We start from the raw sequence: 25,010 nt of genomic DNA, 5'->3' as shown, positions 1-25,010 counted from the left end.
AATACTGCGCCTAGTTCTGGAGACCTCACCTAAAAAAAAGATATCGATAAGATTTTGTGAGTCCAGAAATAGGCCACATGAGGGGAAAGCAAGGAAAGATCTCCGTCATCAGAGGGAGCTTCTTGGAGTGATTGGGGAATCTCCACCACTTAAATATTGGCAGCCACGCATCACCTTCAGGCCAAATAATAACCTTAATCTCCACCTATGCTCGTGTTCGCTTTAAAACCTCCCACTTAGCAAAAAAGCACAAGAAAGGATTGAGGATTCAGAATTAGAATAGAGCTGGAAGGGAACTTGGAGCTCTTCTAGTCTAGCTCAAGCAGGACATGCTTGATTTAATTTCCATCCAATGTTGGAAATTGATAGTTGGTCTTGCCCTCTGGTGCTTAAAAAAAAAAGGACCCCATCCTTTGTGGCAGGCTCTGAAATACCAGAATATTGTTATCATGTCACTCCTAAACCTTCCATTCTCTAGACTAACCAAACTCAAATCCTGCAACAGTTCTCCATAAATTTTAGTCTTCAGGCCTTTAATCATCTTAGCTGCTCTTTCTGCACTTTCTCCATAGTCTAAACATCTTTTTAGTAATGTGATGACCAAAACCGGATGTAATATTTTAGGTCTTACAAAGGCTTTATAAAATGGTACTAATATTTCACGTGATTTTGATTCTATGCCTTTGTTTATACAACGAAGAATTATATTAGTTTTTTTTGGCTCCTGCCACACGCAGGTAACTCATGCTTAAATGATCATCCATTTGGACTCCAAGGTCCTTCTGACAGTTACTGTTTTGGGGCCAGTTTCAAGTAATCTATTTTTCCTATCCAGGTATAAAATCTTACTTTTCTTCATATTAAATTTCATATTGTTGAATTCAACTTTGTGTCATTTGGATCAGAAAAGCAAAATAGACATACACATAAAAATCTATAGACACATTTGTGGATCAGTGGTTAGAATGCAGTACTACAGTTTAATTGCGCACAGCCAGGAGTTCAGTCTTGACCGGCTTACAGTTGATTCAGACTTTCATCCTTCTGAGGTTGCTAAAATGAGGATCCAGATTGATGGAGACAATATGCTGACATTGTAAACCACTCAGGGTCCTGTAAATCATTGTGGAGTAGTATATAAGTCTAAGTAAAATTGCTGTTGCGATATAGTTTCTCCTGAACGTGGATCCTTTTATGAGAAGATAAGATTATCATTCTGAGCAAAGCTCATTCCATATTCCATGCATTTAAATGGTCTCTCTTCTGAGTGGACCATCTTATGGGAAATAAGATTACGTTTTTGAGAAAAGGTCTTTCCACACTCCATGCATTTAAATGGCTTCTCCCCTGTGTGACTTCTTTTATGGGAAATAAGATTACATCTATGAGCAAAGGTCTTCCAACACTCCATGCATTTAAATGGCTTTTCCCCTGTATGGATCTTTTTGTGGCTTCTAAGTCCACTGCTTTGAGTAAATGTCTTTCCGCACTCCATGCATTCATACGGCTTCTCCCCTGTGTGGATCATCTTATGAAAAAAAATATGACGTTTTTGAGCAAAGGTCTTTCCACACTCCATGCATTTATATGGCTTTTCCCCTGTATGGATCTTTTTGTGAATAGCAAGTCCATTGCTCCGAGTAAACGTCTTTCCACACTCTATGCATTTAAATGGTTTCTCTCCTGAGTGGATCTTTTTGTGGCTTCTAAGTCCATTGCTCTGAGCAAAGGTGTTTCCACACTCCATGCATTTAAATGGTTTCTCTCCCGAGTGGATCTTTTTGTGACTTCTAAGTCCACTGCTCTGAGCAAAGGCCTTTCCACACTCCATGCATGTATATGGCTTCTCCCCTGTATGGATCACATTATGGGAAATAAGAGTACCTCTTTGAGCAAAGGTCTTTCCACACTCCATGCATTTAAATGGCTTCTCCCCTGTGTGGATCTTTTTGTGGATAGTAAGTCTACCATTCAGAGCAAAGGCCTTTCCACACTCAGTGCATTTATATGGTTTCTCTCCTGTGTGGATCTTTTTATGGCAACTAAGTCCACTACTCTGAGCAAAGGTCTTCCCACATTCCATGCATTTATATGGTTTCTCTCCCATGTGTCTCCTTTTATGGATTGTAAGTTCATTGGCACAAGGAAAGGTTTCCCCACACCGCACACATTTATACAGCTTCTCCCCTATGTGGATCCTTTCATGGGAAGTAAGATGCCTGCTTGTTCTAAAACATTTTCCACATTCCAAACATTTATAAGGCTTCTCTTTTGTATCAATCACTTTTTGGGATGTAAGGAAGTTATATGTTTTCAACTGTTGGGCAAGAAAGTTTTGCATTGGAGCACCAGTGGAAAATGAGCTTTCCTGGTTCCAATCATTTGACTGGTTTCTCTCATGGCTTTCAAATTCCATTTGAATTCCAAACTTCTCCATTTCATCTTTAGCACTGATCACGTGGGACAGTTCACAGGAATCTTGATTCTCCTGCCCGTTGTTACCTTCAAAGCAAAAGAGAAATGAAAATGATAAAAAGGTTAGAGAAAAAGTACAAAGTAAAGTGAATTTCCTTCTGAATCTCTCCGAAATTCTATTAGGTTGTATGTTTGCATTCTTATAGTGGTGTGATATAGACATGATGATTTCTAAATTGATGAGTCATGAAAGCTCTGAAAATATGTAGAAAACATCTCTTTCTTTAGAATTATCTATATATATGCAAATCTCACTCAAAATCAGTTTTGAGTGAAGGAATAATCAGGGGAAACATCCAAGGGGGAATTAGGAGACAATTTAAGATTTATTGGGGTTATTTAATTTCAGCAGAGACCTTTGAGAACTGAAACCATTTTGAAACAAGCTCCTACTTCCCTGGTGTACCTTGGCATAGCTGTCTCTCTGGCGGGACCCCTGCTCCATCCAATCTTTGATCCCAGCAATGAAACTTCAGAGTGAAATCCCTTGCTTGAAGCCTCCCATTGGCTTGTAAATACTCTTTGTGCTAAGACTGGATAGGATGGGAGGGTTCAAGAATGGCTATTTTTGCTGCACCAAAGTCTCATCAGCTTTCAAGGGCTCTTTGGCCAGATCAGGTACAGGCTTTAATTTGCAGAGGCCTAAACTACTTTAGTGTGAAATAACAAGAGACCACTAGTGCAAGACCTAAGGCTACTGATCTCATACTCTAGTACTTTAGGCCTGTGTTCCCTACAAACTAAGGACTGCACAAAATCCAGGGCACAAATCTCTGAAAATGAAGAGGCCTTCCCTCTGTTTGCAAAGTACTTTGTCCTGGATCTCATGCAGGTCTTGGTTAGCAGAGAACAGAGATCTAAAGTAATACAGTAAAAGTTCACATTTAATCTCACGTATCTCTTATTACTTTAGGCCTCTTTTTTCTGCAAATGCACCAAAGCAGGCAAAGGAACAGACGGCTCGCTACATTAAGTCCCAGTGGGGTGGGGATACACAAAGGACGAATGTTGTTGCAATGCCTCTGCCATCATGTGTGTGAATAATGGCCGTGGTGTTGCAACATTGATAATTTAGGGAATAGGTCATAAGTACGGGGTAGGTTGTAACTCGGAACTGTCGCTAAGGGAACTGTTGTAACTCAGTGATTAACTATACCCTAAGATGCTCTGAGTCACATTGCATGAGTCCTTCATTCTTGAATTATATTGGGAGAATGCTCTTCAATGACCTTAGCGTGAAAGTTCTATTCTCACACAATTTGGGGAGGTTTCAGAGGACATATGATAACACGTTCCCCTCATATGCCCTCCGGAGGACACATAAAAGCAACCTCATTCTTTTTAGAAATGGAAAAATACAGATATGAAATGGCACAGAAAGATTGGGGACTAGAAAACTCTTACCCAGAGAGGCCACGTTCCTATGGTTTTCAACCATGACTTCCAAATGCAGCGCTTTCTGGTCAGGATCCAGCTGCGACCATTCCTCCTCAGAGAAATACACAGCCACCTCCTCGAAAGACACAAGATTCTCCTGAACACGGAAAAAAGAACACAGCAGGAGGATTTGCAAGATCTGTTCATCTTCAGCAATGATTTAGGCAAGAGGAAGGGGAACTCATCAAATTTGCAGACAAGACCAAATTGACAGGAATACCAACACTCCAGAAAATAAGCTTGAGATAGAGAAGGATTAATAGATTGGGACCATATAAGAAAATGAAAAATGTTGAGAAATGTAAGGTTCAACACCAGAAACTACAACAGGGATCTTGCAGTCCTATTGGACAATCACTTAAACATGAGACAGCAATGTGCTACAGTTGCCCCCCTCCCCCGCAAAAAAAACAAAAACAAAACCCAAAACAACCATAGGCTGCACTAAGAGAGGGATCAAATCAAGAACACATTAAGTGTTTGTACCAGTTTATAATGCCTTGGTAAGACCACACTTGGAATATCACATTCAGTATTGGCTGTTATGATGTAAAAAAGATCTTGAGACTAGTGTAGAAACAGTACAGAGCAACAAAAATGATTAGAGTCCTGGAAGCTAAAACATATAAAAAGAATGGTTGCTGGAATTGGGTATGTCTAGTTTAACGAAAAGAACAACTATGAATGACATGATAACAATATTGCAATATCTTAAGGAGCTGGCACAAAGAAGAGGTGGTCAACCAATTCTCCAAAGAACATGAAGGCGGGACAAGAAGCAGTGGATGGAAACTAATCAAGGAGAGAACTAACCTACCACTAAAGAGAAATTTCTTGATAGTGAGAAAAATTAATGAGTGGAATGACTTGCCTCAAGAACTTGTGGATGCTCTGACACTGGAGGTGTTTAAGAAGAAATTGGACAGTCATTTATCTGAAATGTTTGATCTCCTAATTCAGGCACAAATCAGAGGATTGGAAATTATTTTGTAGCCCAAAGTACCTTGATTACATGTTCTAGTGGCCATTTTTTTTTGGATTTTAATAGTCTGTTTTATTTTTTAATATGATTTGATGATTTTTGAACTACTGGTTATAAATAAGGCTTTTTAAAAATGGTAATGTGGCCATATGAGTATTTAGTTATTTTTCGTTAGTCTTGCACAATTCCAAGTCAAAGAATTACAAAACGAACGGGTTTCTAGAAGTTACTACCACAGTGATACGTTTATTCCTATTTCTTGAAGAACGTTTTAAAAAAAATACTTCTTGTAAACTCAGTTGGAAGAATACCTAGCAGAACCAATTAACCTATAGTCTTTAAAAAGTGATCTGGCCGATGCCATTTTGAGGCTCCAGTGCTGCCACATTAGAGCAAGGGATAGGGAGGGGGGATTAGAGATAGCGGGTGTAGTCATAATAAAATACTTGCTCCTGGAAACCAAAGACGTTCTCACACTTGGCCAGATGACAGAGGAATGATGGACCAGCGGAGCTTGCAGTGATTGGGCCATGTGACTGTTTTGGGTTGAGAAGAAAACTTGTTTTTAATTAGGTAAAAACCACAGGAACTTTCAGAGTTGGTTTTCACCAGATTTGTGCCAATTTGACAGTTCCAATTAACCTTTCTTTGAGGAATACACCTTCCTCTGAGTTTTGCTTGAAAGGTAATATTGTGCTGCCCATGTTGCGCAGGAACACAAAAATAATCCAGTCAGAACAAGAGTAAAAAATAGGGGACACAACTCTGCATATACCCTCTTCACTGCCTCAAGGAAAGGAGAATACAAAATTAATAATGCTCAGCTTTCTTACTTGATTTGGAGGTTCATCCAATGTTTGAGCTCCATCGTAAAAATCAGACAACTTCATTCTTTGTATTTCTATAAGAATAAAATAATTTCAAAATGCATATTTAAAAGAATAAGAGGAGGTATATTACAGAAGAGAAGGTAAGACAGATGGGATCTCTCTGGGTAATCAAAGGATCTTCGATTACCTCCTGAGGTGTCCTGACTTGGATCTTCCCAAGGGATCCTCCTGAAAAATTGCTCCTGAGGGGGATTTGATGGATTCTTCTTTCCCTCAGGATCTCTGATCTCCACAGTGGAGCACTTCAAATAGGGCGAAGGAAAAAAGAAACAGAATTAATTTATATCACATGACATAAAGTGGATTCTTATATTTGGAACACAACCTCAAAGCTTCCAATATCCATCCGTGAGGCTGAGTGAGAAAACAATGGAACAATGTCCCACAAGAATTGGGAAATTGCCACATATTATGAATGTCAGAGAAGTTTGGGAAGAAGGGGTGAAGTATTCAAACACATTCTCTATTCTCTTTTGAGCTCTCACCTGCAACTGGAGCTGCTCCTTCTGCTCCTCCGCCTGGCTCAGGAGGAAGCCTTCAGCCAGGGCCACCGCCTGGGAGCTTGTCTCTGCTCCACACTCCCGCACCCAGCACTCCATCTCTGGGGGCAGAAGAGCCAGGAGCTGCTCCAGAACCACCAGGTCCAGCATCTGAGCTTTGGTGTGCTTTTCTGGTTTCAGCCATTGCCTGCACAAGTCATGGAGCCGGCTGCAAAGTCCTCGCGGACCCTCAGGCTCCAGGTATTGGAGGCTCCTGAAGTTGCAGGGCTCAACTTCTGAAAGGAGGATTATTTCCTCCTCCAGGATCCTCTGCCCAGTTCTTGTGCAGATTTCCCCACCCTTCCCAGGCTGAACAGCTGAAGGGCCTTTTTTGCTTCCCTCCTTTATAAAAGGTTGTCCCTCCATTCTTTTTCTCTTCTCCAGAGCAACTCCAAATGGGTCCAAGGACTCTGGTGGATCTCCAGATGCCTTTTCCTTCACAGGACCATTTCTGAGGCCGCAGGACGGATCCCTGCAAGTTATTCCTCTTTTTTCTGTTCCCCCAAAGAGAGAATTTTGGCTTGCAAAGATTTCAAATGGCTTCGAGTTTCTGTACCTGGGATGGAGAGAAAAACCAAGGCCAAGAATTAGAAAGTGGAATTCAGCCACTGAGCAATCTTCACCCAACCTACCCTGAGCCCCAGCGGCTTCTCCCAACGCAGTGTCCCCTTCCCCTCCGAGCAAGGCCGGGAAAGAGGCAGCTAGAGAAGCCACCCCCCCGCTTCTCTCCCGCTCCCGAGACAGGATCGGGCCCTCGTAGAGTTGGGTGCGAATCCTGCCTCCTCCTCGCCCGGCTTCTCTCCTCTCCTGCTGGGCCTCCGCAAGGCCGCGACCCTCCTCTTCCCCTATTCGGGCGCCTCCCCGGACACGGGACGGGATCCCCGGATCCCCGTCGCCTTCGAGGCATCCCAGCTTGTCCCGCTTCCCTCAGTATGCCGAGGGCGGCTGGGGAGCATGGGACACGGGAAGAGCCATCCCCTCCCCCCTCACCGGGGCACCTCTCCGCCAGACTATCCCGCAGCCCCTCCGCCGCCTGCCGAGTCCTGGGGGGGTTAAGGAGAGAGAGTGCGGCGCCCTAGAGCGGCAAACGTTTGTGACGTGACTTCTTCCGCGGCCTCCCGTGGTAAAGCAGCCGTGACCTTCGCTATCCCGTGGACCAATGAGGAAATGCCTGGAGTTCCCTTCCCTTGGCGGAGGTCGCCCCCTGGTGGATTTCGTGAAAAGTTGCCAGGATTCTAGAAAAAAAGGAGAAAGAGGAGCGCCTCTGGAAGGGAGAGGGCAGGGATGATGGGAAAGGGAGTAGGAGGAAAGGCCCTTCTCAATGGCTCCCTGCCCTCAAGGCGATTCTGAACAAAAAAGAAAACCAGTCCCAAAACCGAAAAAAACCGAAATCTCTCGATATCACATAAATTTTACCTCATAATGAGGCTCTTTAATAGAGAAATAAAGAGAGGGAAAATGAAAAGATTTGACTGTATTTGGAGTTGACAATGCATATTTAGCAAATACCACCAGCACTGAAACTTAATTTTAAGTTACCGTAATGTTATGGCACAACTTAAAAAGAGGAAAAAAATGGTCCTAATGCTTGAAAAATTATCTTTCGCCCATGCATTTGTTTCAGCTCCTGTTCGTTCTGGTCCCTTGTTTGAAAGACAAATTGTTCACACTGAAGCTTTTCCCACAAACTCTACATTGACACCTGTCATTATTCTATCACATCATCAGAAGTCTTCCACTGAAAAAAGTTCCCTGCTTCTGCATTCATATTGGTTGACTCAGATCTTAATTTTACACAGCAGACTGAAGTTGGATTGAGGGATCCTTGGTTCACTGATGATGTTCCCTAGTTTGGGTAATGAAATGTCTGCAACAAAACTATCAGGCTCAGTACCAAGGACCTCTCATTTCAACCATGAGCTACACATTTTCTTCTTTATTGGCAGGTTGGATTATTTTTGGCATCTTGATATTCCAGAGAAAGTTTCCATTCGCATGTCTGCATGTTTTATCAGGAAGGACTGAAGAACACTGCTCAAATAAATAAAGGGAACACTTAAACAACACAATGTAACTCCAAGTCAATTACACTTCTGTGAAATTAAACTGTCCACTTAGGTAGCAACACTGATTGACAATCAATTTCACATGCTGTTGTGCAAATGGAATAGACAACAGATGGAAAGCATAGACAGTTAGCAAGACATCCCAATAAAGGAGTGGTTTTGCAGGTGGTGACCACAGACCACTTCTCAGTTCCTATGCTTTCTGGCTGATGGTTTGGTCACTTTTGAATGCTGGCAGTGCTGTCATTCTAGTGGTAGCATGAGACAAAGTTTACAACCCATATAAGTGACTCGGGTAGTGCAGCTCATCCAGGATAGCACATCAATGCGAGCTGTGGCAAGAAGGTTTGCTGTGTCTGTCAGCGTAGTGTCCAGAGCATGGAGGCGCTACCAGGAGACAGGAGGAGGCCATAGGAGGGCAACAACCCAGCATCAGGACCGCTACCTCTGCCTTTGTGCAAGGAGGGACAGGAGGAGCACTGCCAGAGCCCTGCAAAATGACCTCCAGCAGGCCACAAATGTGCATGTGGATGATCAAACGGTCAGAAACAGACTCCATGAGGGTGGTATGAGGGCCAGATGTCCACAGGTAGGGGTTGTGCTTACAGCCCAGCACTGTGCAGGACGTTTGGCATTTGCCAGAGACCAAGATTGGCAAATTTGCCACTGGTGCCCTGTGCTCTTCACAGATGAAAGCAGGTTCACACTGAGCACATGTGACAGACATGACAGGGTCTGGAGATGCCGTGGAGAACGTTCTGCTGCCTGCAACATCCTCCAGCATGACCGGTTTGGCAGTGGGTCAGTAATGGTGTGGGGTGGCATTTCTTTAGGGGGCCTCACAGCCCTTTATGTGCTCGCCAGAGGTAGCTTGACTGCCATTAGGTACCGAGATGAGATCCTCAGACCCCTTGTGAGACCATATGTTGGTGCAGTTGGCCCTGGGTTCCTCCTAATGCAAGACAATGCTAGACCTCATGTGGCTGGAGTGTGTCGAAGGCATTGATACTATGGACTGGCCCGCCCGTTCCCCAGACCTGAATCCAATTGAGCGCATCTGGGACATCATGTCTTGCTCCATCCACCAACGCCACATTGTACCACAGACTGTCCAGGAGTTGGGGGATGCTTTAGTCCAGATGTGGGAGAAGATCCCTCAGGAGACCATCTGCCACCTCATCAGGAGCATGCCCAGGCATTGTAGGGAGGTCATACAGGCACGTGGAGGCCACACACACTACTGAGCCTCATTTTGACTTGTTTTAAGAACATTACATCAAAGTTGGATCAGCCTGAAGTGTTTTTTTCCACTTTAATTTTGAGTGTAACTCCAAATACAGACCTCCATGGGTTGCTACATTTGATTTCCATTGATAATTTTTGTGTGATTTTGTTGTCAGCACATTCAACTATGTAATGAACAAAGTATTTAATAAGAATATTTCATTCATTCAGATCTAGGATGTCTTATTTTTGTGTTCCCTTTATTTTTTTGAGCAGTGTGTTTTAAAGTAGAAGTTCTTCTTAATTTTATCTTATTTTGGTCCCCATTGATTTCTTAAGATCTTCCTGATTGTTCATTGGCAATGTTAGCACACTGGAGTGGTTTTCATTCTGATACCCTAAAGGTAAAAATAAAGGTTCCCCTCACACATATGTGCTAGTCGTTCCCAACTCTAGGGGGCAGTGCTCATCTCCGTTTCAAAGCCAAAGAGCCAGAACTGTCTGAAGACATCTCCATGATCATATGGCCAGCATGACTAACTGCTGAAGGCGCATGGAACTCTCTTACCTTCCCACCAAAGTGGTTCTTTATCTTTCTACTTACATTTTACATGCTTTCAAACTACTAGGTTGGCAGAAGCTGGGACAAGTAATTGGAGCTCACTCCATTAAATGGCGCTAGGGATTTGAACCACCAAACTGCCAACCTTTCTGATTGACCAACTCAGCTTCTTAGCCACTGAGACACTATGTCTGATTCCCTGGAGTATGCTTAATTTGGGAAGGAGAAAGGGAGGAAAAGAAATAAATAAGTCAGAAACATCATTTGTTGCCATTGTAACTTTGAATGTTTGCATAAACAGTTATTGTAAATCAAGGACTAACTGGGTTGGCCAGTAGCCTGCCTAGCTAGGGGACCTTAATATGCATCCACATTTCCCTACCACTGCTTTCTCTTAATAAAAATACTTGTCATGGTTCCAAGTAATGCACCCAACTAATTCAAGACTCTGAGGCCTTGGCTTCCTCAAAAATCCAGTTTATTGGGTACATCATATTGACACGGTCAAAAGTGAAACCAAAATTCAATAATTCTTGTGGTTCTGGTATAAGTAAAAATAGATACTGCCCATCCATCTTGTGTCACAGGTCACATTAACCAACCAAGCAGATGAACTTCTCAGCGGTCCCTCTTGCTGTTGCTAGGGCATGTTGATTTGGCCTTGGTTCTCAGGAGTCTTACTGTTTTTATGTCTGGCACATTGGAGCAAACATTCTACATTCCATAAATCCCCCTCCCCCATAAGTATAGAAACTAAGAAACAAAGTAAGAACAATATGGCTTCAGCTAGAGTCATATTGAGAGTTGACACTACTTCCTTTAATGCTCCCTTTGTGGAGGAAGCTTGGAACAGACACAAAGGTATGCATATTTCCACAACACTACAACTATTCTGCATTTCAATAAATGAGTTCAAGCAGCATTCTTTTTTCACAACTATGTGAAAGAAGTTACCATGGCACTGAAAAAAAAGATAACTGCAAAAGAAGTAAACAGTGTGGCCACGCAGCTGTGAAGGCAAACAAAATTCAGGGATGCATCACCAGATGTATCACCATCAAGAAAAAGGAGACACCATTTGGAAAACTGTGTCCAGTTCTGGAGACCTCATTTTAAAAAGGTATTGATGTGATTGTGTCGAGATAAGCAACAGGAGGGAAGGTAAGGAAAGATCATCACAAAGTTAGGACGAAGAGCCCAAGAGTTGCATTTTCTAATTCAGAATCACTATAACTGCATTCTCCTTATGGTTTTCTTTCTCAGTTATTACTTGCATTACATCATGTAAAGCAGGGTGGAAAGGCAGACTGTGACAATAGTAAGAAAAGTGGAAACAATAATAAGGGATTTAGGACTAATTGCATTTCTGACTGCAACTCTGCTCTAGTGGACATACTCATCAGAGAGAGTTCCTTGAAATGATTAGGGAATATGCACCACTTAAATATTGGCAGCCACACATCACTTTCAGGCAAATGATAACCTTTATCTCCACTGATGCTCGTGTGTGCTTTAAACCTCCTACTTAGCAAAAAAGCTGGAGTGAAGAATCAGAATCGAGCTGGAAGGGAAATTGGAGCTCTTCTAGTCCAGCTCAGGTAGATCTTATATCATTTCAGACAAGTGTCTGTACAGTCTCTTCTTAAAAATGTCCAGTGATGAAGCAAGCACAATGTTTAAAGGCAAGCTGTTTTCTAGTGATTAATTATCCTCACTGTAAACAAATTCCAGATTGCTTCTCTCCTTGGTTACTCTAAGAGATCCATTGCTTGCCTTGCCCTCTGGCACTTCGGAAAAAAATGACCCCCTCCTCTTTGTGGCAGCCTCTCAAACACTGGAATACTGCTATCATGCTCATGTTTAAGTAATCAACCATTCGGACTCCCAAGGTCCCTCTCAGAGTTATCATTTTTGAGCCAGATTTCATGTAATCTGTTTTTTCCACCCACCCAGGTGTAAAACCTTTTTTTCCTCCACATTAAATTTCATTTTGTTAGATTCTACATTGTCTCATTTGCATCAGAAAGGCACAATATGCATACACATAAAAATCAGAGTCAGAGGTTAGAATGCAGTGCAGGCTAATTGCCCACAGCCAGGAGTTTGATCCTGATTGGTTCAAGATTGATTCAGCATCTCATCTTTTTTGAGGACCCAGATTGCTAGGGACAATATGCTGACTTTCTAAATCTCTTAAGAGTGCTGGAAAGCATTGTGGAATGGTATATAAGGCTAAGTGAAATTGTTATTACTATATAGTTTCTCCTGAGTGTGGATCCTTTTATGAGAAGACAGACTACGATTTCGAGCAAAACTCTTTCCACATTCCATGCACTGATATGGCTTTTCCACTGTGTGGATTTTTTTATGGGAAACAAGATAACTGCGCTGAGCAAAGGTCTTTCCACACTCAATGCATTTATATGGTTTCTCCACTGTGTGGATTCTTTTATGGGAAGCAAGGTAACTGCGTTGAGCAAATTTCTTTCCGCACTCTACACATTTATACAGCTTCTCCCCTATGTGGGTCATCTTGTGGGAAATAAGATTACCTCTTTGAGCAAAGGTCTTTCCACACTCCATGCATTTATATGGCTTCTCCCCTGTGTGGATCTTTTTGTGGATAGTGAGTCTACTATTCAGAGCAAAGGTTTTTCCACACTCCATGCATTTATACGGCTTTTCTCCGGTGTGGATCTTTTTGTGGATATTGAGTCTCCTACTTAGAGCAAAGGTCTTTCCACACTCCATGCATTTATACGGCTTCTCTCCTGTGTGGATCTTTTTGTGGATGGTGAGTCTACTGCTCAGAGCAAAGGTTTTTCCACAGTCCATGCATTTATATGGTTTCTCTCCTGTGTGCAGCTTTTGGTGGATAGTAAGTCCTCTGCTATGAGTAAATGTTTTCCCACACTGCATGCATTTATATGGCTTCTCCCCTGTGTGGATCATTTTGTGGGAAATAAGATTATCTCTACGAGCAAAGGTCTTTCCACACTCCATGCATTTAAATGGTTTTTCCCCTGTGTGGATCTTTTTGTGAATAGTAAGTCTACTGCTCAGAGCAAAGGTCTTTCCACATTCCATGCATTTATATGATTTCTCCATTGTATGGATCTTTTTATGGATAGTAAGTCTAATGCTCAGAGCAAAGGTCTTTCCACACTCCACACATTTATATGGCTTTACTCCTGTGTGGATCTTTTTATGGGAAGTAAGATAACTGCGTTGAGCAAAGGTCTTCCCACATTCCATGCATTTATATGGCTTTTCCCCTGTGTGGATCTTTTTATGGGAAATAAGATTACCACTTTGAGCAAAGGTCTTTCCACACTCCATGCATTTATATGGTTTCTCTCCTGTGTGGATCTTTTTGTGGATAGTAAGGTTACTGCTCAGAGCAAAGGTCTTTCCACACTCCATACATTTAAATGGTTTCTCTCCTGTGTGGATCTTTTTGTGGATAGTAAGTCTACTGCTCAGAGCAAAAGTCTTTCCACATTCCATGCATTTATATGGTTTCTCTCCTGTGTGTATCATTTTGTGTCTTCTGAGTCCAGTGCTCTGAGTAAAGGCCTTTCCACACTCCATGCATTTGAATGGCTTCTCCCCCGTGTGGATCTTCTTATGGGAAATAAGATGACCACTTTGAGAAAACGTCTTCCCACACTCCATGCATGTATACGGCTTCTCCCCTGTGTGGATCTTCTTATGAGTAATAAGATGACCTCTTTGAGCAAAGGTCTTTCCACACTCCATGCATTTATATGGTTTCTTTTGTTGGGGAAGAAAGTCTTGCATCGGTGCATCAGTAGAAGATGAGCTTTCCTGATTCCAATTATTTGACTGGTTTCTTTCATGGCTTTGGAATTCCAGTTGAATTCCAAAATTCTCGATTCCATTGTTAGCATTGATCACTTGGAACAGTTCACAGGAATCTTGATTCTCCTGCCTATTATTACCTTCAAAGCAAAAGAAAATGATAACAAGGTCAGAGAAAAAGATCAAAGTGTAGAAAGTCAAGTGAATTTCCTTCTCAGTTTCTCCAAAATTCTATTATGTATTTTGCATGCATACAGTGATTTGATATAGACATGATTTCTATATCCATGAGTCATGAAAGCTTTGAAAATATCTAGAAACATCTCTTTCTTTACAATTATCTATATATATGCAAATCTCACTCAAAGTCAGTTTTGACAGGGAATAATCAGCAGTAACATCCAAGGAGGAATTAAGCCTCCCATTGGATTTTAAATGTTCTTCGCGTTGAGATTGCAAAGGTTGGGAGGCTTCAAGAATGGCTATTTCACTGCCCAAAGTCCCATCAGCTTGCAAGAGCTCTTTGGCTGGATCTGGTACCAGCTTCAGTTTGCAGAGAGACCAGGCCTAAACTACTTTAGTGTGAGATCACACAAGACCAGTAGTGCAAGATCTCAGGCTACTAATCTCGCATGATCTTGTAGTGCAATACTTTCGACCTGTGTTTTTAAGAACCAAGGACTACACGAGATCCAGGGCAAAAGTCTTTGAAAATGAAGAAGCCTACCATCTGTTTGAAAAGCATGATACAACAGTGATTGGTCTCATTCAAGACAACGATGAATCTGCATATAGATGGGAAGTTGTACAACTTGCCTCATGGTGCCATTGGAACAATCTGGAACTGAACACACTCAAAACCATAAAAATGGTGGTAGACTTTAGGAGAAACCCTCCTATACTACCACTTCTTACAATACTAGACAACACAGTATCAACAGTAGAGAACTTCAAGTTTCTATCGTATTTCAAGACCTAACCTAACATCAAAAACGTCATCAGAAAAGCACAAGAATGTTCTTTCTTTGTCAACTCAGAAACCTCAAACTGCCCAAAGAGCTGCTGATACAGTTCTACAGAGGAATTATTGAGTCTGTCATCTGCACCTCTATAACTGTCTGGTTTACTTCTGCAACCAAACAAGACAGACACAATGGATAATTAGAATGGTAGAAAAAACAATTGCTACCAATCTGCTTTCCATTGAGGACCTGTATACTGCAAGAGTCAAAAAGAGGGCTGTGAAAATATCTAGACCCGTCACATCCTGGACATAAATTGTTTTAACTTCTACCCTCAAAACGATGCTATAGGGCATTGTACACCAGAACAACCTGATACAAGGACAGTTTTTCCCTGAATGCCAACACTCTGCTAAAAAACTAACTCCCACAACACTGTCAAACTATTTACTAAGACTGTATTACTATTATTCTTCTCATACTTCCTATTACCTATCTCTGCCCACTTATGACAATAACCTTGTTGCTTGTATCTCTTTGATTTGGCCAATAAAGAATTCAATTCAATTCAAGACCTTGGTTAGCAGAGAACAGAGGCCTAAAGTACTATAGTGCAAGATCATGTGAGATTAGTAGTGCGAGATTTCCCATTACTGATCTCACGTATCTCTCATTACTTTATGTCTCTTTTTTCTGCAAATGCACCAAAGCAGGCAAAGGAACAGATTTAGTTTACTTTAACTGTCATTGCACCTCGTACAACAAAATCAAATACCATCTTCAGTCACATCATGACCATGAAAATAAACACCAAGACACATCCTTCACACTCCACACATTGAACCGAAAACGCCAGACACTGCACCAATACTGCACTATATGGTAGAATTCAAAAGAACTACTGCCCTGGGATAGAAACTGTTTTGCAGCCTATTTGTCCTTGTTTATAATATTCTGTACCATCTGCCAGATGGTAATAGTCCAAAAAGGGGTTCACAGAATGAGATGGATCTTTGAGAATGTTTTGAACTTTCTTAAGACAGTGGGAGCTATAAAGCTCTTCCAAAGAGGGGAGATGGCAACCAGTGATCTTCTGGGCAATGATGTTAACCCTCTGGAGTGCTTTTCTATCTGCCACTGTGCAATTGGCAAACCATACAGAGGTGCAATAAGTTAATATACTCTCTATGGTGCAGAGATAGAAGGTCACCAGCAGTTTTTCATTCAATAGTTGTTTTCTGAGAAGTCTCAGGTAGTATAACCTCTGCTGGGCCCTTTTGACCAGTGCTGCAATGTGAGCACCTCAGTTCACCCTCAGAAACTTAAATCTGGCCACTTGCTCCACTCGGTCTCCATTGATAAGCAAGGGCTGGATGTCTGATCTCTTCCTTCTATAGTCCACTATAAGCTCCTTAGTCTTATTGGTGTTGAGGACCAAGTTATTGTCTCCATACCATGAAACAACCGGTCCACCTCATCTTAATAGGCAGACTCATCCCCCCTCCACCCCCTGGAGATGAGTCCCACCATGGTTGAATCATCTGCAAATTTAGTAATGGTATTACTAGTGGGAATGCAGTCATGCACATAAAGAGTATAGAGTAAGGGACTCAACACACAACCCTGTGGTGTAGAGATGACTCACTAAATCAACGCAATGCAACGCAAGACCTGTGGGGTGAGGTGGGTGGGGTGAATGTTGTTGCAGCACCTCTGTTGTCATTCATAAGTGTGAATGATGGCCGTGGTGCTGCAACATTTGTAATTTCAGGATTGAGTCTTAAGAACTTGGGAGTGGGCTAGATCATAACTGGGAATTTAGTGAACTGTCATAACTCGGGGATTACCTGTACCCCAGGATGCTCTGAGTCACACTGCATGAGACCTTTGTTCTTGAATTCAATTGGGAGAATATTCTTCAATGACCTGAGTGTGAAAGTTCTGTTCTCATACAATTTGGGGAGGTTTCAGAGGACAAATGATAACACATTCTTCTCACATGACCTCCACGCAAAAGCAACCTCATCCTTCTCAGCCTCCACAGATAAGTTCAAATAGAAATGGAAAAATACAGATAAGAAATGGCCCAAAAGTATCAAAGCATTGACTCTTTCCTTCCTTGGAGTACCAGAAGGCCAGACACTTTCCTTTTCTCTTTGAGTAGACGATATCTGATTAGTGATTTTTTTTAATAAAAAGTAACTACAGTCTTCTTGAACCTCTATAAGATTAGGGACTAGAAAACTCTTACCCAGAGAGACCACATTCCTATAGTTTTCAAGCATGACTTCTGAATGCAGCGCTTTTTGGTCAGAATCCAGCTGAGACCATTCCTCCTCTGAGAAATACACAGCCACCTCCTTGAAGGACACAAGACTCTCCTGAACACGGAAAAAAAGAACAGAACAAGAGGATTCACAAGATGCTTTCATCTTCATCATTCATTTAGACAAGAGGATAAAAGGGGAACTCATCAAATTTGCAGACAAGACCAAATTGATAGGAATATCAACACTCCAGAAGATAAGCTTGAGATAGAGAAGGATCCACAGATTGGGCCCCATTTAAGAAAATGAAAAACAATGTTGAAAAATGTAAGGTTCTACATTTAGGAAAGAAAAACCAAATGCACAGGAATTGAATAAGTGATACCTAGCTCAACAGTAAAAAGTACAATAGGTATCTTGGGATCCAAGTGGACAATCACTGATACCCCCCCTCCAAAAAAAAACCCCAAAGAATCATAGTCTGCATTAAGAGAGATAGAATCAAGATCACATGAAGTGGTAGTATCACTTTAAAATGCATCCAGTTTTGGTTGCCAGATGTAAAAAATATCTTGAGACTATAGGAAGAGTACAGAGAAGAGCAACAAAAATTATTAGGGTCTTCAAGTCTAAAACATATAAATAATGGTTGCTGGAATTGGGTATGTCTAGTTTAATGAAAAGAAGAAGGGGGGGGGTGTTTACATGATAGCAGTGTTCCAAGATGGAATGGATGGATTCAAGGAAAGAATCAACCTATAATTAAAGAGAAATTAACTAACAGCTAGAACAATTAATCAGTGGAATGACTTGCCTCCAGAAATTGTAGATGCTCCAACACTGGGGGCGTTCAAGAAGACATTGAACAGCCATTTATCTGAAATGTTATAGGGCTTCCTGTCTGAGCAGGGGGTTGGACTAGAAGACCTCTAAGATCCCTACCAACTCTTATTCTGTTCTACTATTCCCAAATTCCCAAAGCTAAAGTTAAATGGCTGTGCATCACACAAGTCCTCATTTTAGGTGAGAAAATGGGCAAATCTGAAAAAAAAAATTAACTGAAGAAATATTTGGGGAACTTTTATCAAGTTGATTGATTCTGCCAAACCTTCAGTGCCTTTCAGTAAAGCAGTCCCACTTCGGGATCAACTGATCTATCGCTCTGTCTATCATTGATTGATCTAGTAGTCTGAGCCATTGGCTGAAAGGAAGAAAACGAAGAAGAGAAAATTCCCTGGGAAACTAATTTCTCAGCCTTTGCAAAGCAGGAATATTTGATCTCCTAATCAAGGCATAAATCAAAGGATTGGAAATTATTTTGTAGCCCAAAGTACCTTGATTACATCATCAAAACAGCCACTCCCTTTGGATTTTAATAGTCTGCTTTATTTTTTAATATGATTTGCTTATTCTTCAACTATGGGTTCTAAATAAGAGTTCTAAAAAATGGTAATGTGGCCATGTGAGTATTTGGTTATTTTTCATTAGCCTTGCACAATTCCAAGTAAAAGAATAACAAAAAAAAAATGGGTCACTAGCAGTCCCTGCCACTGTGGTATGTTTATTCTGCTCTCCATGTTGTGGAAGAACACGAAAACAATCCACTCCAAACAAGGGGGGAAAACAGGAGAGAGCACTCTGCACACCTGGTTCATTTCCTGAAGGGGGAATACAAATTCAATAACTCTTCCCTTTCTTACTTGATTTGGGGATTCAACCGTTGTTTGATCTCCATCATTAAAACCAGAAAACTTCATTCTTTTTTTCTCTGTAAGGAATAAGTAATTTCAAAATGCATAATTAACAAAATAGGAGGAGTTCTATAGAAGAGAAGAAAGAGCAAAGATAAGACAGATGGGTAATCTGAGTATCTTCTATTACCTCCTAAGGTGTCCTGACTTGGATCTTCCCAAGGGATCCTCCTGCAAAATAACTCCTGAGGGGGATTTGATGGATTCTTCTTTCCCTCAGGATCTTTGATCTCCATAGTGCAACACTTCAAATAGGAGGAAGGAAAAAAGAAACAAAATTAATGTATATCACAAAATAAAGTGGAACACAATATCCCGAACACAACCTCAAAGCCCCCAATATCCATCAACATGGTTGAGTGAGAAAACAATGGAACAATGTTGTACAAGAATTGGTAGGACATCACCACATATTATGAATGTCAGAGAAGTTTGAGAAGGAAGGGTGAGCTCCCTAAAAGCGTCTAACCTGAATCTGGACCTGCTCCTTCTGTTCCTCTGCCTGGCTCAGAAGGAAGCCTTCTGCCAGGGCCACCACCTGGGAGCTGGTCTCTGCTCCACATTCCCTCACCCAGCCCTCCATCTCTGGGGGCAGAAGGAACAGGAGCTGCTCCAGAACAACCAGGTCCAGCATCTGAGCTTTGGTGTGCTTTTCCGGTTTCAGCCATCGCCTACAAAAGTCGTGGAGTTGGCTGCAAAGTCCTCGGGGACCGTCAGCCTCCCAGTAGTGGAGGCTCCTGAAGTTGCAGAGCTGGACTTCTAAAGGGAGGATGGTTTCCTCCTCCAGGATCTTCTGCCCAGGTCTTATCCAGATCTCCCCACCCTTCCCAAGCTGAATAGCTGAAGAGCCTTTTCTGCTTCCTTCCTTTGCAAAACGTTGTGCCTCCATCTTTTCTCTCTCCTGCAGAGCAACTTAAAATGGGCCCAAGGACTCTTGTCGATCTCCAGATGCTTTTTCCTTCACAGGATCATTTCTGGGGCCACAAGACGGATCCCTGCAAGTAATTCACCTCTTTTTTCTGTTCCCCCAAAGAGAGAATTTTGGCTTGCAAAGATTTCAAATGGCTTCGAGTTTCTGTATCTGAGATGGAAAGAAAAACCAACTCCAAGAATTAGAAAGTGGAATTCAGCCCTTGAACCCTCTTCCCACAACCTGCCCGGAGCCCCAAGTGGCTCATCCCAGCGTAGGGACCAGCCCCCCCCCCCTCGAGTAGGGCCAGGAAGGAGGCAGATGGAGAGGCCGGCCCACTTCTCTCCCCCTCTGGAGACAGGATCGGGCCCTCGAAGAGTCTGATGCGAATCCTGCCTCCTTCTCGCCCGGTTTCTCTCCTCTCCTGCTGGGCCTCCGCAAGGCCGACCGTCCTCTCCCCCCACCGGACGCTTCCCCGGGCAAGGGGTGGGAGGGGACGGACCCACCGCGCCTTCCTGTTATCCCCGTTTCCCCCTGCATGGAGAGGGTGGCTGGAGAGCATGGGGTCCGGGGTTGAAGGCGGAGGTGGGTCGGGCACGGGTCTTTTCCTCCTCCGCCTCCCTTTGCTCGGGAACCGCCCTTCCTCCTCACCTGGGGCACGTCTGGATCTCTCACCGCCATTCTCACGCAGCATCACCGCCGCCTGCGGAGCCCCAGGGGTTAAGCAGAGCGAGTGCGGCAGGGTAGAACAGCAAGCATTTGTGATGTCACTTCCCTCTATGCCCTTCCCCCCTCCCCCAACAAAGCCAGCTGTGACGTTCGCCTCCCAGTGGACCAATGGGGAAGGTGCTGGAATTCCCTTCTCTTGGTGGAGGTCGCCCCCTGCCGCAAAGTTCCAGGATCGTAAAAAGGGCGGGAAAGAGGAGCGCCTCTGAGGGGAAGGGAGAGAATAGAATAGAATACTTTATTGGCCAAGTGTGATTGGACACACAAGGAACTTGTCTTGGTGTATATACTCTCAGTATACATAAAGAAAAGGTACATTCATTAAGAATCAAGAATCATAAAGTACAAAACACTTAATGATAGTCATAGGGTACAAGCAACAATCAAATCATACTAGGAAACAGTCAAGTGGGAGGGGATGGGTGATAAGGAGTGGTGAGAAGATTAACAGTAGTAGTAGTGTACACTTTGTAAATAGTTGGACAGTGTTGAGGGAATTATTTGTTTAGCAGCCCAACATCTGTCCTGTTGGGTTGCAGAACCAAACCAGACAGTTATAGAGGTGCAGATGATAGACTCAATAATTCCTCTGGTGGGGATGATGGGCTTGGGAGTAGGAAAGGCATCTCTGAATGACTCCCTGCCTGTTGCGGGGACCCTGAACAAAATGAAAAAAGAAAACCAGTTCCAAAATGGAGGGAAAGCTGAAACTTCTGGATAGTCCGGAAATTTTACCTCATAACAGGCCTCCTTAATTGAAAAAGGAAAAAGGTTAAATGGCATTTCACCTCTGACTAGAGAAAAGGTGGAATTACACTAGAAAGAAAGGTAGGTCGTGGAGAGCTAAACCACTGTGAGGAAAAACAGCTTCAACTCAGGAGGACCTGAAATATGCCCCTCACCCCAAGCACATCCGAACACTTTAGTGTATTAGTAATTTTTAATGCAACAAAAAGAAAGAATTGTATGCATGTTTAGCAAGTAATGACACCACTGATAAAGTAATTTTTGTTCATTACCGTTATACCATTTCCTAGCATCTGGCATACCATAAAGACAAAAACATGGCCCTAATGCTTAAAAAGTATCCTTTGCCCATGCATGTTTCAGCTTCTGTTCATTCTGGGTCCTTGTTTCAGTGATCTATCTGCCATCATGGCTAGCTCAGTCTGTCACATAAAAGTTGCTTACCAGGAGTCTGCACTGAATAATAGAACCTTCAGTCCTAAGGGATATTCAAAAAGCAGAGCCAAAGATCTAAAGATTAACTAGAAAGCAAGGAATCCAACCATTTCTTGCTTCCTAGCTAATCTAAATCTCCCAGCACAAAAGAGCTAATGGTTGGAAAAATAGCAATTTAGCAGGCAAGTTTGCCGGGTAAGGAGTGAGTGGGCAGGGAGGGTTCCTGTGGGCCATGTGGGCGGTGAAACGTTGTGTTTCTGGGCAGCCTGGTTAATTGCTTTGGGGGGTATGCTCTGTGGGTGGGATTTCTCTGTGGCTCACCAAAAATTTTTTGCAGCCCACCAGTGGCCTGTAGCCTGCTGGTTGGCGACCACTGCTATAGTGGATATACTCATCAAAGGGAGATACTTCAAATGATTAGGGAATCTGCACCATTTAAATATTGGCATCCTCACATCACTTTCAGGTCAAATTGCTAAGTTCTGAGAGGTGTGAACTTACTAAGGCTTTATGAAACGCTACTACTACTTCAGGTGGTTTTGATTCTATGCCTCAAGGATATTAGCTTTTTGGCTGCTGCTGCACACAGGTGATTCATGCTTAAGTGATCATCCATTCAGACTCCAAGGACCCTTTCACACTTACTATTTTTGAGCCAAGTTTCAGGTTTTTTCTGGCCAGGTATAAAATCTTACTTTTCTCCATATTAAATTTCAATTTGTTGGATTCAATCTTGTCTCATTTGGATCAGAAAGGCACAACATACACATAAAAATTTATAGAGACATGGTGGGTCAGAGGTTAGAATGCACTACTACAGGCTAATTGCCCACAGCCAGGAGTTTGATTCTAACAGGCTCATGGTTGATTCGGCTCCCATCCTTCTGAGATGGATAAAGATAGATACATTGCTGGGCACCATAGGCTGACTTTGTAAACTGCTCATAGTGTGTGGTAAATCATTGTGGTATATAAGTCTTAAGTGGAATTGCTATTGCTATATAGTTTCTCCCGAGCATGTATCCTTTTATGAGAAGTAAGATTACTATTCTGAGCAAAGCTCTTTCCACATTCCATGCATTTATATGGCCTCTCTCCTGTGTGGATTTTGTTGTGGCAAGTAAGAGCATACTTCGCAGCAAATGTCTTTCCACAATGCATGCATTTATATGGTTTCTCTCCTGTGTGAATCTTGTTGTGGTACCTAAGTCCACCGCTCTGAGTAAAGGTCTTCCCGCACTCCATGCATTTATACGGCTTCTCCCCTGTGTGGATCATCTTATGGGTACTAAGATGACCACTTCGAGCAAAGGTCTTTCCACATTCCATGCATTTATATGGCTTTTTTCCTGTGTGGATTCTCATATGGGAACTAAGATGACCACTTCGAGCAAAGGTCTTCCCACACTCCATGCATTTATACGTCTTCCCTGTGTGGATCATCTTATGGCGGATAAGTTTGTCTTTTCTAGCAAAGGTCTTTCCACACTCCATACATTTATATGGTTTTTCCCCTGTGTGGATTATCATATGGGAACTAAGATGACCACTTTGAACAAAGGACTTTCCACACTCCATACATTTATATGGTTTTTCCCCTGTGTGGATTATCATATGGGAACTAAGATGACCACTTTGAGTAAAGGTCTTCCCACACTCCATGCATTTATACGGCTTCTTCCCTGTGTGGATCATCTTATGGCGAATAAGTTTGTCTTTTTTAGCAAAGGTCTTTGTACACTCAATGCATTTATACGGCTTTTCCCCTGTGTGGATTATCATATGGGAACTAAGATGACCACTTTGAGCAAAGGTCTTCCCACACTCCATGCATTTATACGGCTTCTCCCCTGTGTGGATCATCTTATGGCGAATAAGATGACCACTTTGAGCAAAGGTCTTCCCACACTCCATGCATTTATACGGCTTCTCCCCTGTGTGGATCGTCTTATGGCAAATAAGATTACCACTTTGAGCACAGGCTTTTTCATACTCCATGCATTTATACGCTTTCTCTCCTGAGTGGATCCTTTTATGGGAAATAAGATTATTCCATCTTCTGAATGTGATACCACAGTCTCTGCATCTGTAGAGCTTCTCCCCAGTGTGACTCCTTTCATGGGAAATAAGTTGCCTACTTTTTCTAAAACATGTTCCACACTCCAAACATTTATAAGGCTTCTCTTTTATATCAATCACTTTTTTAGCTGTAAGGAACTTATTTCTAAGAGAAGGAATAAATGTCTCAATGTAATTTTGTCTACTGTGTCTTCTCATAGCATCTTCTCCATTGTCTTGGCTTAAATAGTGTTCTTTTACTTTTAGTTTAGCTTTCATTGGCTTCACACTTTTCCCATTATATTTTTTCCTTATTTCCTCTTGCTGGGCATCAGTGGAAAATGAGCTTTCCTGATTCCAATTATTTGACTGGTTTCTCACATGGCTTTTGAATTCCGTTCGAATTCCAAACTTCTCCATTCCATCTTTAGCATCGATCATTTGGGACAGTTCACAGGAATCTTCATTATCCTGTCCATTGTTACCTTCAAATCAAAAGAGAAATGAAAATGATAACAAGGTCAGAGAAATAGGTCAAACTGCACAAAATCAAGTGAATTTCCTTCTGAATTTTTCCAAAATTCCATTATGTTGAACATTTGCCTTTTACAGTGGTGTGATATAGACATGATTTCTAAATTAATGAGTCCTGAAAGCCTTGAAAATATCTAGAAAACATCTCTTTCTTTACAATTATCTATATATGCAAATCTCACTCAAAGTTTGTTTTGAATTAAGGAATAATCAGGGGAAAATCCAAGAAGGAATTAGGAGAAATCTTAAGATTTATTGGGTGGGTTAATTTCAGCAGAGACCTTTGATTAAAAATAACACTAGAACGGTAATGAACATATTAGAATACTATGAGGCACAACCTGGAAAGCAGATGCCAATGGTCTTTCTTGATGTGCAAAAAGCGTTTGACAATGTCAATTGGCAGTTCATTATATAGCAATTAAAAAGTATGGATTTCAGCGGCAAATTTATCAAAACAATTGGGGCAATCTATTCGATGTAGGCGGCTAGCATAATACTAAATGGTGATTGGAGAGAAACATTTAAGATCAACAAGGGAGTAAGACAGGGATGCCCATTGTCACCGCTACTCTTTATCCTTACATTAGAGAATTTATTGGAGAATATTAGGAAAAATAAAG

At 42.1% G+C, this 25,010-nt stretch overlaps 2 protein-coding genes and 1 long non-coding RNA gene across 4 annotated transcripts; 1 reads left to right on the top strand and 2 right to left on the bottom strand.

Annotated features, from left to right (window-relative positions):
* Positions 1-394: 394 nt before the first annotated feature.
* On the bottom strand, positions 395-24,317 carry LOC148123851 (uncharacterized; the record flags this gene model as incomplete). Its single annotated transcript, XM_087918637.1, is given in 4 exon segments — positions 395-1,206; positions 1,208-2,268; positions 12,428-13,951; positions 22,806-24,317. Coding segments are annotated over 4 exon segments (4,160 nt in total), but the record flags the coding sequence as incomplete, so codon positions are not given.
* LOC148123853 (zinc finger protein with KRAB and SCAN domains 3-like) lies at positions 2,350-20,667 on the bottom strand. 2 transcript variants are annotated; one of them, XM_087918635.1, is made up of 5 exons: positions 20,539-20,667; positions 19,447-20,058; positions 19,108-19,222; positions 17,211-17,340; positions 2,350-2,502 (listed from the first exon to the last, which is right to left on the bottom strand). In XM_087918635.1, the coding sequence occupies exons 2-4, from the start codon at positions 19,864-19,866 to the stop codon at positions 17,270-17,272; spliced, it is 606 nt and encodes a 201-aa protein (XP_087774761.1). In that variant the 5' UTR covers positions 19,867-20,058; positions 20,539-20,667; the 3' UTR covers positions 2,350-2,502; positions 17,211-17,269. The 2 variants fall into 2 exon arrangements, with proteins under 2 accessions (XP_087774761.1, XP_087774762.1); XM_087918636.1 differs by lacking the exon at positions 2,350-2,502 and adding an exon at positions 13,999-14,137.
* Positions 12,127-22,779, top strand: LOC148123852 (uncharacterized). The gene is made up of 2 exons (XR_015740499.1): positions 12,127-12,231; positions 22,578-22,779. It is a non-coding gene; the product is annotated as an uncharacterized LOC148123852 (long non-coding RNA).
* Positions 24,318-25,010: the final 693 nt, after the last annotated feature.

Source organism: Pseudonaja textilis, unplaced genomic scaffold (genome assembly GCF_049901715.1).
Source record: "Pseudonaja textilis isolate UNSWEBS1 unplaced genomic scaffold, rPseTex1.2 PTEXCTG173, whole genome shotgun sequence".
NCBI lineage: Eukaryota > Metazoa > Chordata > Lepidosauria > Squamata > Elapidae > Pseudonaja > Pseudonaja textilis.
Note: the sequence above shows the minus strand (reverse complement) of the source record. Positions and strands in the feature narration are given on the sequence as shown.